At 39.5% G+C, this 16,340-nt stretch overlaps 1 protein-coding gene and 1 long non-coding RNA gene across 3 annotated transcripts in view; one reads left to right on the top strand and one right to left on the bottom strand.

The window, feature by feature from the left end:
- The window catches only part of OTC (ornithine transcarbamylase), a 55,452-nt gene extending 42,536 nt beyond the window's left edge, over positions 1 to 12,916 (top strand). Inside the window, exons 7-10 of the mRNA XM_030834911.2 lie at positions 5,083 to 5,136; positions 5,217 to 5,366; positions 7,000 to 7,137; positions 12,857 to 12,916. Of these exons, the coding sequence (XP_030690771.1) occupies positions 5,083 to 5,136; positions 5,217 to 5,366; positions 7,000 to 7,137; positions 12,857 to 12,916 (402 nt within the window). The remainder of the gene's footprint in view (positions 1 to 5,082; positions 5,137 to 5,216; positions 5,367 to 6,999; positions 7,138 to 12,856) is intronic.
- The window catches only part of LOC132594423 (uncharacterized), a 163,996-nt gene that overhangs the window by 29,839 nt on the left and 117,817 nt on the right, over positions 1 to 16,340 (bottom strand). For both annotated transcript variants that reach the window (XR_009560597.1, XR_009560598.1), the window contains one exon: positions 13,970 to 14,045. This is a non-coding gene — a long non-coding RNA (uncharacterized lncRNA). The remainder of the gene's footprint in view (positions 1 to 13,969; positions 14,046 to 16,340) is intronic.

Genomic DNA, 16,340 nt, shown 5'->3' with positions numbered 1-16,340 from the left:
AAAAAAAAAAAATTCACTCTAATGTGAAGGACACAGCAATGGCATGTACACCAGCTTAGTGTTTCAAAACTCAAATCCAGGGGCCCTTCAGCCTTTTAAATCTGAGTCCTGGCTGTGAAGCTACCCCCACTTACTTCCTACCCTGCTATTAATCTCTCACAGGATGTATGGGAAGCGTGACTTCTTTTATAGGTCCAAAGTAACCCTTTATGATACACGAGAAACTGGTAATAATTGTTGTCTGTGAGAAGTGAAACTGGGAGATTCAAGGATAGAGGTAGGAGGGAGACTTTATTTCCACAGCATATCCTTTTATGTGGTTTGAATTTCTTAACATGTAAATGTTCTACCTTCATATTAAGTCCGTAAATAAATACACCAAAATAAAAAAGTGCAGATCCCCCTAGGAGAAGCCCTATGTTAAGATACTCCCAGCCTCGAGTTTGGGATTAACAGATGCAAACTATTATATACAGGATGGATAAACAACAAGGTCCTACTGTATAGCACAGGGAACTATATTCAATATCCTGTGATAAACTATAAGGTAAAAGAATATGAAAAAGAATGTATCTATATATGTATAACTGAGTCACTTTGCTGTACAGCTGAAATTAACACAACATTGTAAATCAACTATACTTCAATAAAACTTAAAAAAAAAGATACTCCCAGCCTCATACAAAATAAGTAGGCCTTTTAGAGGATAAAAACTAATTCTACAAGAGACTCATACACAAATCAGTCCTGAAGGATCTCCACTGAACCTTTTACATACCCCCTCTCTACTGAATTCTTTTCACCATTATGTTTCTCATTAGTTACAATTTCCTATCAGGAGTCTTTTGAGGGGAAAGCTCCCCTAAATAGAAGCCATTTCAGAAACGAAGTAAAAGACAGAACTGATCTTCTCATTAAGGGATGATGATTCACAAAATTGTCCACCAGTGTTTCTGACCGAACATGTGTTTGCTGTTATCTCAGTAGTCACTGCTGTGGTTCACTCTGATAAGCGAAGACATTCAGAGGTGAATATGTGAGGCCTAAAAATTCCTCCTTGCTTCTGCTTCTTGAGTTTAAGAGGGACCCAGGGCTTTCTGGGGACATGGGACTATCAGTGCTAAAACTGGGAGGGTCCCAGGCAAGCTAGGGTTATTTGGTCACCCAAGTGCCATGTCAGGCACTGTCCCACAGAAGGGGGCTTCAGCCTGATCCAACAAGTGAGCTCTGGAGTGTAGGTTATACCCCAGAATTGTCCCAACCCAAGGCAAGGAAGATGGGCTGTTATCCTTGGAATCCAGTCATTGGCCAAGGGCAGCGTGGGAGGTAGGGTGGTGAATCCCCTGGCACGTTTGGCAGGAAAAGCAGTCGGTGGCCAGTGGGCCATCTTCTGAAGAAGAGCTGTGACTGTAAGGTGTTAAAAGCACACTGAAATGGGGAGAGGGGGCAAAAGATGGAAAACGGGGTCCTCTGAGGGCATCTGGGTAGAGCACTAGCATTGCTGCATCCTGCCAAAACCAAATAAAACAAATAAGACAAAACAAAATGCTTTTCTCTAGTGTTCTTGCTGAACCGGTTTGAGTCAATGCACCTGCTGCCTTAGTTTCCCAGGACTGCCATAACAAATTCCTACTGGGTGGCTTAAAACAACAGAAATGTATTATCCCACAGCTCTGGAGACTAGAAGTCCAAAGTCAAGGTGCTGGCAAGGCCACAGCCCCTCCAAAGCCTCTAGGGGATGATCCGTCCTTGTCTCTTCCTACTGCTGGTCGCCCCAGGCATTCCTTGGCTTGTGGCGGCATCACTCCAATCTCTGCCTCCATCTTCTTCCCTTTATGTCTGTGTTTCTTGTCCAAATGTTCCTCTTCTTATGAGGATAGCAGTCATATTAAATTTAGGCCAACACTAATCCAGTATGACCTCCTTTTAACTAATTACATCTGCAAAAACCCTACTTCTAAAAAAGGTCACATTCTGAGGTTCTGGTGGGGAAGGAATTTTTGGAGGACACTATTCTACCTAATACACTTGCCACAGAAGAAATGTCAAGGCATAGGCAGCAGCATATATTGGAAGCCACCCTATTATAGTAAACTTTGGGGATGCAGAGAGCTAACCCTTACAACAGATAGATAATCCTTTCATTCAGCATGAACTGGAATAAAGGCTCGGATCTGACGTGTGAATAAGGTAGTTCTTCTTCATTTTATGGGGAGAGTTAGCACACTCTCACTACAAATCTAGCTTGAAGAAGGGCTTTATATTAATGCAAACTCTTACTGCATTTGGGTTTTACAGATAAAACATACGTTGACAATAGTTGTTCCCTGCTATAAGGTGTTTTTGGAAAGGTTTTATTCTGTTGGAGAAATACATGATTTAAACATTTTATTGCATGTCAAAGATGTTTTATTAACATCAAAGGAAAAAATCCCAATATTACAGAGTAATTTCAGTATTGTTCTTATGCAGAAACTCATTTAAATGATAAAGAGTACTAAAACCTGGTTAAATTTTGGTGGGAGTAACAGTTTTAAAAAGTCTTCTGGAAAGTCTGAAGTGTAGAAGTTTTTCCATCAATTTATAAGTAGACCTATTTCCTTTAAAGATAAAGCTAGGAGACTTAGTGTAAACTTAAGAAGCACTGAAAAGTTTCCAAGGCCATAGTTAATCTATTTCTCCATTCTGCAACCAATAACTTACATATTCAAGAAAACATAATTTTGTCCTTGATTGTAAAATTGTTCCATAAACTATTGATGGTAATGATTTTAACATTGTTCTAAGTGAATATTTAGACTGAACTGGGTCTGTTAATCACCTTCTTCGTCTGGTTTTAAGATTTATGTAAAAGCCAATGAGTGATTTAGTATTGAAAGCTGAGCTGTGAGTAAAGAATTCCTCTTTGTATTCTCAGTCATGGCCCAGCGCATGCAAGGTTGGGTGATGTTCTAATTTCCAAACCTCTCTGTTGGTTCTCTAAGTGCTTATTGATTCCTTCTCTAAGAATGATTATACTTAGGGAGTATAAAACCTGCTTTCCAAAGGGAGAGCTAAATTTTCAGGGCAGGAGGTACATGGGGTAATAGCCAAGCCTCTGCATTTATGTTTACCAGTATGAATGGTCACAACATTAGTTACTAAATTAGCAAGGCTTACTAAATTAATTACCTTCCCCAAATTTCAGGAAACAACGCTCCAGAATTTATGGCTATTTGAGGATGAGAAAGCTGCTAAAATGTCTGCAGGTATCATCGTCATCTGATAGTTTCTTTCCTCAAGAATTTTTTAATGAGAGAAGGAACTATTATAGATAATTATGTGCAAATAAACACAATTTCAAATGAATACATCTGAACATGCCTGTTGTGGGTCGAGTTTCCTGGGAAGCAGATTCTGAGAGTTTGGCATGCAGGACGTGCAGGATGTTTATGACACCGTGCCCTTGATAAGGGAGGCGAAGGAAGCAGGAGTGCAGAGGGAGAAACCGAACTGCGATGCAGGCCCAAGAGCAAACTCAGCCGACCTTATGGAGAATTCTAGATCTGAGATGGCCATTTAGGGCTGTCCCAAGTTGGGAGGATGGAGTCAGGTTTTTATGTCCTCCTGTCAATCAGTCACTGGATGCAGGTGGCCTTGGAAGGGTACGTGACCCTGGGTGAGTCGGCTTCTGTGCAGCTGAGGCAGTGCCCGAAGAGGGCTGACAGCTGAAAGCCATCTTCCGGCGCACATGCAGCAGCTGGGACAGTAAGTCTTTTATTCATGAAGGGGGATCTGGGTGACACATCACAGCACCCATCGCAATGTCCTACTGAGAATTTATAAAACCGAGTCAAAAATAAATTCTAAGAATTCAGAAAAACAAGAAGGATGGAGGATGATGAGAATAATTATGGTGTTTGGACTGACAAGCCTTCCACATGGAGGGTCCAGAGGTGAGGCAGGCCTAGAGTTTTGATAAAGGAGGAGCTGACATGTTTCAATGAAGACGCCCGGAAGGGGACAAAGGGGGAGGTGTGCAAGGGTGAAAGGCTGGGATGGCAGAAAAGGGCAAGACGTGTACAAGGATGACAATGAGATTGGCTTTCCTGCAGCAAGATGTTGAGCAAAATTAAAAGAGACAGAAGCAGGAGATGTCGGCGGGGAGCCTTGATACTCTTAATCGGCTTCGACTTAAGAAACAAGTAGTAAACATTGAAGGCTTCGGATAAAACAATTCTTTCTGCTGCGTATAGAGCAGATTGGAGGGTGTGGATGGAGGCAGAGGGGTTACCTGTGGGGTCTGGAATAGCTTGGGGGACTTTAGCTGTTCCCACAGTGTCGTCCCCCACCTAGGGTTCAGACCAGACTGAGCAAGTGAGGTACCCAGGGTGCAAAATTTGTGTTTGCACGCCTGACAGCGAGCGCTTGCCTCACCCAAGTCCCGACCCTGCCCTCACCAAACCAACCCAAACGAATATATTTCAGCAAAAACTGTATACTTGCTGTGCAAAGGCCATTTCAAAGCAAGCTCCCTGCACACAGAATCCTGGCCGGTGAGCGCACAAGAGTAAGATGTGTGCATGTGGGCTCTGAGTATTTAGCTCACGTGGTGAGGGAAGGTTTCTCTGAGGAGGAAACATTTGAGCTGCGACCCGAAAGCATTATCCACGTGGCGTGGGTGGGAAAAACCATTTCAGACCAAAATAGCATTAAAAAAAAAAGAGCTTGTGGAAAGACTCTGCAACAAAAATGCATTAAGTTGTAGAATTACGTATATAATCCTCTTAAACTATTAGAGGACAAGAAAAGGTGCTACCAAGTGCTGGAAAGCACCACACCCCATTTGTCTTTATGACGAAAGAGGTCAAAGATAATAAAAGACAAATGGGGCAATTGATTACCTTTTTAAATTACCCCAAAGCACCATTAAGGTTTGAAATTCTAGATGCCAACATCATATTCTACTGAACATGGTTGAGCTACAACTTAGAGCAAAAACAGGAAGGAGAGCAGGGATATTGTTGAAAGGAAAATAATGCATGTATAAGAAGGCATTTATAAGAAAACTATCTAAATCACAGTTCATTCTTCCCCCTGCAGGGTTATGAGCCTGATCCCAGCATAACCAAGTTGGCAGAGCAGTATACCAAGGAGGTATGCTCCTTATATGTAAAGGTGTAACTGTCTTTCCCTGTCCTGTGAAGTTCTTTAACCGGCTTGCTCGTGTATGCCAGAATGGTACCAAGCTGTCACTGATGAACGATCCATTGGAAGCGGCTCGTGGAGGCAATGTATTAATTACAGACACTTGGATAAGTATGGGGCAAGAAGAGGAGAAGAAAAAGCGGCTCCAGGCTTTCCAGGGTTACCAGGTTACAATGAAGGTACAAACTGATGCCTCTCTTAAGGTTCATTAATTCCATTCATAAAGGCCAGAATCATCTAATCGCTCATTCACTTTGGGGAGAACAGACTGTCCCTTCATTCCCTATAAAGGACTCACTGACTGTATCCCCCAGTGATTTCTCTCCTCCTGAAGATTAGCTCTGTCCTTTGGAAAGACACTTTTGTCTGGGATGAAGGAATTGAAACCCAGGCAGAAGAGAGAAGCAAGCTTTTCCCTCTCACAATGGTGGACGCATCAGAATTCTTTGCCCTTTGTGTCTCTTTGCAGACCTTTTCTGTGTATTTACATAGTCCTACAAACACACACACACACACACACACACACCCCTCCACCCCTAATGATTTATCATAAATGGTAGATTAGACATATAATTGTGACTTATTTTTTCCACCTAACAAATCTTAGATTTTCTTGTCCATTCATTCAGATATTTTTCATTCTTTTTAATGGCTGCATAGAATTCCAAAGTATGAGTGGAACATATTTTACCTAAAATGTTTCCTGTTGAAAAATTAGGCTATTTCCAATTACAAACAATGCTGCAATGAAGATCATTTTATATATATTTCTTTGTGCAGGTATTACTAGAGAATAGAATCCTCCTTCTAGGGAGAAGAATTTCTGCGTGAAGTGGTATATACTTTTGAAAATATGAGAAATGCTGCTAAACTGCCCATCCAAAAAGGATTGACAATTTATAATCCCTCCACACTCTCTCCGTTCTTAGTTGCAATTTACATTTTTGACTTTTAAAAATCTGTATCTCATGCTTTTTAAAATTCGTATTTCTCTGATTACTAATGAAGTTAAACATCTTTTCATGTTTATTGGCCATTTCTATATCTTTTTCTATAAACTATAATATTCTTTCATATTATATCATATTATCCTTTGCCTATTTTCTATTGTTTTTTTAACAAAACCAAAAAAAATTTAGTACAAAGGCAGTAATTTTGAGGTAATAATTTATGAGGGAATGTAGTTTTGAATCTGTAAGTGAATGATGAAAATGGATGGGAAAATGTAATTTTCAGGAATTAACTGTTAGAGAAAATTAAAATTACTAGGACATTTGCATGAAGAATGAACCACCTAGTGCATAGTGCCCATAATCCTGTTTAATGCACTCCTATCTCAGAGCTCTTTTTCAAAATTGTTTTAACTAGTAATGAAGTATGCTTCAAGTGCTAAAGACCATAATTTTGAGATAAGCTAAAAATATAACACTATCACGTAAACGCAACCTTTAAAATACATTGGGGTGTAACTGGTGACTTTTGCTATCAGCCACATATTACCCTAGTAGAGTTCCTTACTCAAGTGTCCATCAACTCACTAGACAGAGTACCAGAAAACTGAGTTAGTGGTTTAATTTGGAGTGGTGATCTCCCAAATCAAAAAAAATGACTAGAAAGTTCCATAAGTTGAAAGTACCATATACATTTCCGATGGGTGCCTTGAGCTTAAACCCTCACTGTGCCCCCTTTATCTCTCTCTTTGCATTGACCTTTGACCCCGGGTCAGAGTCAGAGACTCTGACTGTGAAGAAGACAAATGTGATAGCCACATATAAGAGTCAAAACACAGTCTTAACCCCATCTCTTCTTTAGATGGCTAAAGTTGCTGCTTCAGACTGGACATTTTTACACTGCTTGCCCAGAAAGCCAGAAGAAGTGGACGATGAAGTGTTTTATTCTCCACGATCACTTGTATTCCCAGAGGCCGAAAACAGAAAGTGGACAATCATGGTAAGCAAGAAAAGGTGACTGGAGGAGAGGGAATTCTCTGTGTGGCCTCCTACTTGGTCATTCATGCCTTTTGGTAAATAATAAGCAGCTGGGATTACCCACGTACATTACTTGCTCAGGTGGCGTCTACTTTTTTTTCAGAAAGTTCATAATAGATTATTATTGCTTAAAGCATTTATAGTATATTTTCAATGGAGTAAAACTGACCCCCATCGAAATATATCTATTTTAGTCAAAATTCTTACTGTTCTTGATCAGTGTGAGCACGAGCCACCATTGCCTGCCAACCATGATAAGTTGTATAATTCTTATACAATAATTTAAAAATCCCCTTGTTAATGTTTATAGAAGCCCCTAATTCAGTGCCTGGCACAAAGTGGGCATTCAAAGAAATCTTATTTCCTTTCTCCTCCCTTTCTTTCTTTCATTCCTTGCCTAGATAATTGTTTTGGTTCTCTATTGGCTTTAGCCCCACAGACACGTTTGTTTTTAGGCATAGAACATTTCCAAAATTGCAGCAAGACTAATCTTAAAAATTATTGGTCCCTTTAACAAAATGCCACTAGTTTCATCTTCATCACCACTATTCTAGGAAATATTAACCTCACATCTCTGCTTTACAATATCCCAAACACCATTGTCTTTTCTGGAAAACGGAATACTCCAGTGCCCTAATTTAGTACCACCATCTTTTAGCGATTTAACTGATCTCAATTACTATACCAGCCAGGGTCTTACTGGCAAACAATAGAGTCCCCTTCAGGTAGAGAAATAAAAAGGAATTTGCTAAAAGATATTAGGCACCTCCCAGAATCTCTGGGGAAAGAGGGTGCAGCGAATCCTTCTTGTATACCACATATTCAGAAACAACACAGGCAGGAAAATTGCCCAGCAACACTGTGGTAGTTTTGTAACCAAAACACCACTGACACGGGCACCCATAGCCTGGTACCTAATGCCCTGGAAACTAAATGCCAGATAGTCCATTATAGTTTCCCCCACCTGCATATGAACCAGAAGATCCAATCTCCCAGAGGTGGCTTCCACTGCATGTTGTTCACTTATGGCTGCAAGATGCAGCTGAGTGGCATGCCTGCACCCCAGCTACAAGGGAGTCTGGGAAATGTAGTTTATAGCTTTCAGTATACGGAGTAGATAAAAACAAGCTGGAAAGGACTATCTGCTAATTATTTATGTAATCTATAAATGGATATAGATAGGGTTATCGTGAGCATTAAATAACGCATGTAAAACATTTAGTATGTTATCTAATGCACTGTAAATGTTGTTATTATAATTATCATCACCACCATCATCTTCACTGTTGATCTAATGCAGTGACCAGCAGAGATTTGAGCTCTACTATAGCTGACTGGAAGCCAATCACGACTCCCTTTGCAATGAAAAGTTGTGTATCAGGCCTAAAGTTGTCATATCTAACAAGAGGGATGATTTTGTTTGTTTGTTTGTTTGACTGTACCTTCCAGCTTGCCACCTCAGGACACTAACTTTGGCCGAAATGGCAATTGTCATGTCATTTAGACCAGTGCCTCTGAAGCTTTAATGTCTATTTGAATCACCTAGGGATCTTGTTAAAGTGCAGATTTGGATTTGGTCTGAGATGGGGCCCAAGATTCAGCATTTCTAACAAGCAACCAGGTAATGCAGATGCTGCTGTCCTGTGGACCACATTTTGAGGAGCAAAGATCCAGATGACGAAAAAAGAAATGTGAACTCTCCAACCCATATACCTCAGGAAGAAACATAGGCCTCAGGCTCTATTCTTTATCAGAGGATGACTGAAGTTACAAAGATACATTTTTTTCAACCCAAATCTGTTAAAATAGGTCCTTTGTTGAAATTCAGAGGGGGAAACTAAAAGTAAGCTTTCTAAAATATCATTTATGAAGAGTCTCTTCACATGTGAATTTTTAAAGAGCTTATTATGTACATCTTTCAATTGAATTTACTTAAAAAATTAAGTACTTAATGCATTCACATAATTGAAATGTTTGGAGTGTATATATTATACATACACACAGTGAAATGTTATGCCCACCCACTTTCCACCATCTGAGTCCTACCACCATCTCTCCATCTCCCATCTTCCTTTCCTTAATGGGAAAATATATTTTAAAGAAAACAAGAGGCATAGTCATATTAAAATGAAAGTAGAGAATCTAAAATAGAAAGAATACTCGACTGGGAGTGAGGAGACTTGAATTCTATAACTGTCTTTGATGTCACAACTGTCAGCTGTGTCATATTGCATAAGTGTTACCTCTCTGGGTCCCAGTTTCCTCACATATAAAATAATCAGATCAAGCCATATAGATGGCAAGTGATTTTAATTCTTAGGTCCTCAATCTCATTAACAGGCTACTTAGAGTCCTGTGTTCAGAAGGTTCTAAGCCTGCCTGTGGTCTTGGAAGGAAAGAGTGGCATAACTGACTAGTGAGACCTGACTTGGATTCTGGAAGGGGGTTGGTGACACACATGCTGTCCTCTTTATGTCTCTGAGCCAGATGATTTGGCAGTCCCATTGAATTAAGTTCATTTCAGCAATCATATACTGAACATCTACTGTGTGCCAGGCCCTCTGGCAGGCACTGGAGATAAAAAAATGAACACTGTGCAGTCCCCACAGCTTAGCCTGTACAATTCATAGAAGCATGGCATTTTCGAGGGATGAGACCTTAGAGATTGCCTAGTCTAAATTCCTATTTCATAGGCAAAGAAATTATTCTTAGACAGCTTATTTAGAATGGCATTTAGGCTCAGCATTGCTGTGATAGAGTCTTCTGGGATGTTCTAAAGGCACAATACTTGTTTTCCTCTAGAATTTCCCTATCCAATACAGTAGCCACGAGGCGCATGTGGGTATTTAATTTTTTTTTTTTTTGGCTGTGCCGTGCAGCATGTGTGATCTTGGTTCCCTGACCAGGGATCGAACCGGCGCCCCCTGCAGTGGAAGCGTGGAGTCTTAACCACTGCACCGCCAGGGTAGTCCCTAAATTTAGACTTAAGCTAATTAAAAGATAATAAAATATAAGATTCAATTCCTCAGACATACTAACCACATTTTAAGTGCTCAAAAGCCACATATGGCTGGTGGCTACACTATTTGTATTGGACAGCACAGACATAGAACATTTCCATCATGGCAGAAAGTCCTATTGGATAGCACTACTCTCTAGAGAATGATTTCCACATACACAATTTCATTTACAATCAGGATAGAAGAAGGAAGGAAAGATACAATCTATCCTCAAGTTCTGAGGTGCCCATAATGACTAATGTAATAACTAAATAAGGTGAAGGGCTTGTTCTAAAAGCATATAATATTTTTAAAGCAAAAGTATACTCTTTCAGCACTCACAGTAGCTTTTTAAGGCCTTCCTGCTGGGCGATTTCCAGCAGTGCTGTTCAGAACACTCCAGTAATCACATCATTCTCTCCATAGGGCACAGGCCTTTTGATCCCTTTGTTTAAAACACACATACACACACACACACACACACACACACACACACACGGACATGCATGCTCTCCTTCCCACAAAGTTACCTTTTGTATTTTTCAATAATTACTAAGGCTGTAGGACTCATGAAGAGTCAGGTGGGTTTCTTCCTCTGCCTACAAATTTTACTGTGGAGCTGAAGTAACCTAAAGGGATCCTGCAAAAAATCTGCCACTTCAAAGCACTGCTATCGTGATGACCCTTAGATACACAACACTATTGCGAACGTAGCTCATAGTATTTTATCGTCTCTTCTCTCCAAGTTAGGGGTGCCAGATAAAATACAGGATACCCAGCTAAACTGGAGTTTCAAATAAACAATAAATAATTGTTTAGTATAGACGTGTCCCATGCAATATTTGGAACATATTTATAGTTTAAGAAAAATTATTGTTTATCTGAAATGCCTATTTATTTATTTATGTATGTATATATGTACGTATGTGTCTAACTAAATCTGGCAACTCCATTCCTAACTGACTTTCTAAGATTTAATATTTGAAAATAAATTTGACATATGCAGTGACCATTAAAAACAAAACCAAACCTGAGATGTGATCCCAGGAACCCATAAAAAAGCTTAAAATATTTTCCTGGAACATGTTCTTATCCCAGTGTTTGACCTTTCTATTTTCTCCTTGCCATTCAGATCTCAACTTAAATGTCATTCTTTAACAAGATCTTCCCTGGCCACCCTCTCTTAAATGGTTCCCCAGCCTCCTTTACCCTGTTTTTTATTTTCTAATGACATTTATCACTCCTTGATATTTTCTTTTTTGTTTCTTGCCTGTCCCCTCCCCATAATGAAACCTCCTTCATAAGAGCATTGATCTTGTCTGTAATGTCCTTCATTATACCTAGAAGGGTACCTGACAAATACCCTAAATAAGTGCTCCATACATTTTTGTAGCCTGAAGGCAATACAGAGTACTGGTTGGTTCTAGAACACAGGCTTTGGAAATCAGGTTGATATTCTGGCTCTCTGTGTGATCTTGGGAAAGTACCATAGCTCCTCTAAGCCCAGTTTATTCATATGAAAATGGTGGTCAAGGTCCAGGACAGGCAAGTCCAGATCCACCCCTTACTACCACCACTCAGGAAAATACCTATGCTTCAGTTTCCTCATCTGTATTTTATATCTCTTCCTACCTCACATAGTAGGAATGGATCATAATAGTACGATGCACATAAAGCAGTCAGCACAGGGCCCAGCACATGGTAACTCTTCAATAAATATTTTCAATGGGCACATCTGAAAGACAAGACCTGCTCTTGCTTGGTCAAAAAGCAAGAGCAAGTACCTGAAAGGCAGTAAAACTACCTCTTAAGCGTGGAGTCAGAGAAACCTGGGTCCAAACCCAGTTCTGTACTCTGTGTTGTTTCCAGGATCGAGTTTCTCATCTATAAGCGATAATAACACAAGTTGCCTTAGAAGGGTGTTGCGTTACATGAGATAATGCACAGACAGTTCTCTCTGCCTCACCGTAGCACCTAGCACAGTGCCTGGCAAATACTTCTTAACCGACTAACACATGATAAGGCACTTCGTCTGGTACATAGCAAGCACTCAATCAACATTTGTCATCACTGTTTCTGATCTTATTACTATTGGCATTCTTGTGGAAGTTGGGAAGAGTAAAGGTGAAAATTCCCATTTGTAGCTGCCAGCCTAATGGGAAGCTGTACTCTTGGTTATAAACACTCTTTCATGAGGACCCAGATTCGGAAAGACATTATTCATTAACCTAAATGATTTACCTTAACTACTCTACATCTGATTTATTCTAACCTTCTCGAGGTTACAAGTAGCCAAACCACAGTGTAAACACAAGGATGGGAGGGATTCTATTTCTCTAAAACCAGCCAATACCTAGGTTTCACTATGACTAGAAAATCCAATCATGGCTACCACCTTGGAATCTCACTTCAGCTCTCTCCCCCACTAGTCCTGGAATGAGGCCTAAATAAGCATGGTGTTTGTGTATGTATTTGGGTCACCCTGATCCCTCCTGACCTCCCTTTATCCAAATAAAAATAAATATTAGTTCAGAACCGTCCCCTTATCATTTCCTCGGGAAAACACATTTCAACCATAGGCCTTCAAAGCTGCAACCCGGATCCTCTTCCGTAGGTCCCTAAACAGACTCTTGCTAATGTTTACCCATTTCTTTCTTTCTCTTTCTCTGTGTGTCATCCCAGGCTGTCATGGTGTCCCTGCTGACAGATTACTCGCCTCAGCTCCAGAAGCTGAAGTTTTAATGCCGGGATGCTTCTCAAGAGAGAAACCATCTTCTTCAGTAACAGAACGAGTCAGTTTATGAGGGAAGGAGAAGAGAATCGAAGAAATAAACAAATCTTGATACGGGGTATAGATGAATGATACATTGCTTTGCCATTGTGAAACCTTCCTGAAGCCCTTAATTTAAGTGCTGATGCACTGTAACACGTGGCTTAACTTCGTTTAAACTTTCTAATTCACAATTTCTGAGTTACATTTGGGTACCATATTCATAATCATATACGTTTGCTTCAACTAAACATAAAATACTGTGTTCATAACACATAATGCCTAAGCCATTAAATGTAATCTACACTTATTACCTTAATAAATTATCGCCCACACTAATTTATAAGTAAACATTTTCCAGACAGTCAGCTGCTGGTAGATTTGTGGGCTGTGTTCATATCCCCTAGGACCAACAAGGGAGCCAGATGATCCGTCTTGCTTATGTAATACAATTTTCAGGCAAATGAGGTAGACAGACATTCACTTACGGAGGCAAATGATGAAATTCTTAGAAAAACAGCTATAATTATGTCCAAACGCTGGAGTTTTTTCTAGTCATTTGTGGAAGGAGGGTCCTTCAAGAGCACACATCTCTTTCCTATAATAAATACTTAATGTTACAAGCCTACAGAAGCCTTTGGGAACAAGTGGTAAAACCATGAATACCTAGCTAGGAATATAACATCCATTAGTGACATTTTAGTAGGTTCAAATTCTCCAGCAGGACCAATTTAATTTTTTCATGTTTGTGCTTGTCACGCATCTAATCACACCACACACTGGGTAGTTCCATAATTCTACTACTTGCTACATTTAGTCCATTTTTTTCCTCTAATTTTTCTTCAAGATAATAAAATTTTTCATTACTGGATTATTATGTAATTAAAGCTAGATGTCTCTTGTGGATGAACACAATGTGTATTGTTGAATTATTATGATATAATTTGAAATCTTTAGTTCAAATGTTAAATAACTGAAACTTTAAAAAAGTAACATATTTTACAGAGGACAAGAAAAGTAATTACCTTTATATTCCATTTCTACTATTGGAAGAATGTTTCCAGGCTGGCTGACTGCTATTCTTCAGCAGATAGCTATGACCTAAATGAGGGAGTATGAGATGAATTACAAATCAGATGTGCAATGAAGATGCAATAAAACATATTTAGTAGGGAGATGGAGGAAGGCTCGTAATATTACAGGAAAAAAATCAATTTTTCTAGTAAATATCAAAGGTGACTTTCATGTTTATGGTAATTTATTGGGAGCACTTCAGAAAGAAAGTGTGGAGTTTCATGAACTATCTTCTTTCGGCAGAGGGTATAAGAACAATTTAACTAGGAGGTGCCGTGAGTCTATACACAAAGGACATAATCCTGAGTATCACTCCACTTTCTAAACAGTCTCCTACGGTAACGAGCTCTCATCTCTTTACTGGCTATTCTCTGAACCAAACAGAAGGTATAATCTTCCCTCAATCAGAAAGAACTTGTATCATTTTCTTGCCAAAATGTAGTTACCTTACCTCAAAACGCCCCAAAGCTTTCTTTTTTATGAACACACAAATTAACACTGTTCTCAACCTAAGCCTGTAGGAATTTATTTGCTTTCTTAACTTTTCATCTTAAGAAGACATTATTTATATCGTCAGGAATAAAGAAAACCGGGAAGGAAGATTTAGTATTGATATTAATTTCTCCAAAGGTATGTTATCTCCCGTTTCTTTTTACCCCTTTCTCCCTCACTCCCTTTCCTGTGTAACTACTGTAATGACAGAGATTAACAAAAACTCCAGCAATGACCCTTGGGCTGCTGGTGTAGTAGATCCTATCGACTTAATTAATATAACTAGTCAAAGAGTTCCTTTCTTCCAGGCTTTCTCCACTGTAACAATGGAAGTAAAAACACCATGTAATTACACTGCAATGATTTCCATGTAGGGGAAGAATTATCAGTTGTTTTCTTTTTTCCTGCAGTGATGTTTCTAGGAACTTAAGAAAAATAATTCAATGTCAGATATTTGAACAAATATTGTGCTAACAATTTGACTATTGTAACACCCTCAGGCAGAAAGATCTGCATAGATTAGCATGGCAATGCCACATTAGAGCTCCTACACAAATAAGCGACCCTAGAACTTCAGTAACATGGTGAGGGCCTCTTGGTCCAATGCCAAAGTTCCAAGGCAAATCTTCTCATATGATAAAAAGGAATGAAGAATACATACAGAGAGGGTGTCCAGAACACATTCTTTTTTGGGCATTTTTGTCTTGGACAGTCTCATCAATGGAGATGAGCTGCAGCATGTCTTCAGACATGGTGCTACTCAGCAATTTTGTAGGATTGATGACAAATACGAAAGGTCATATCAAAGAATGGAAAACCGGTCAAGTCACAATGATTGGACACCTACAACCAGGAACACTATATACTGACATGCAAGATGTACTCTGTGCAAAGGTCTCAGGTAAAAGGTGTGAGTAAGGGTTAAAACCCGGTCTGCACTTCAGATACCAAGGCTTGTGCCTCCTTATAGGCCTTGCAGCCAGAAGGAAGGAATGACATTTTTGTAAGTTGTCCAGCGAGAGGGGACACTTTTCAGTGTTTTATAAACCTGAATAGGTGCTTTGTTTTAAGTCACACAAAGGGCCAGTATCTGGTCGGGGTAGACCTACTTTCAGTTATTTCCATCAGGAATTTTTTTCAATATCAGCTTGTACTTGATTAAAGGGAGACACATAGGGACACTTCAGTGATACTTTTGCAGTTTTGCCTCAGTTTCTGCCAGAGTTTCAACGATATATTGCTTTGCCATTGTGAAACCTTCCTGAAGCCCTTAATTTAAGTGCTGATGCACTGTAATATTGGGAATGGAAATGATAGTATCTGTGAATTTTTGTGTGGCAAACACATGACACAGATCATTGAGGCAGGAATTTGCAATCAACTCTGCAGTTCTCTAATATTTTAAAGTAATTCATCCCTCATAATTATCCAGTAAATTTAATATCAATTATTGATAAAAGAATCGTGGTCAGAACAAGTGGAAGTGCACTCCTTTATATGGACTAAATCTTTTCACAGTTTGAACAGTGCCTGACTTGTATCAATGACACTGGACTTAGTTTCTAATCCATGTTTTTGTGAAACTCATTCCCAGAGGCAATGCAGGTGCAACAGCTGCCTTCTGCAGCAAAATCGTTAGGCAAGTGAATTTTTAAACTGGAATGAGGCTTAGAAATGATCCAGATCAGCCCTTCATTTTACAAAAGGAGGAAACAGGAAATAACAATAAAATGTTCCTAGGATAGAAAGATATTCTACAGGGAGGGATAATGCATGTGTTCAACACCCTCTGCACACTATCTGGGATCCTACAAACGTAGCCACTTGACT

This window comes from Globicephala melas, chromosome X (assembly GCF_963455315.2).
Source record: "Globicephala melas chromosome X, mGloMel1.2, whole genome shotgun sequence".
NCBI classification, from domain to species: Eukaryota; Metazoa; Chordata; class Mammalia; order Artiodactyla; family Delphinidae; genus Globicephala; species Globicephala melas.
The sequence above is the reverse complement of the archived record's forward strand: the minus strand, read 5'-3'. Positions and strand labels throughout refer to the sequence as shown.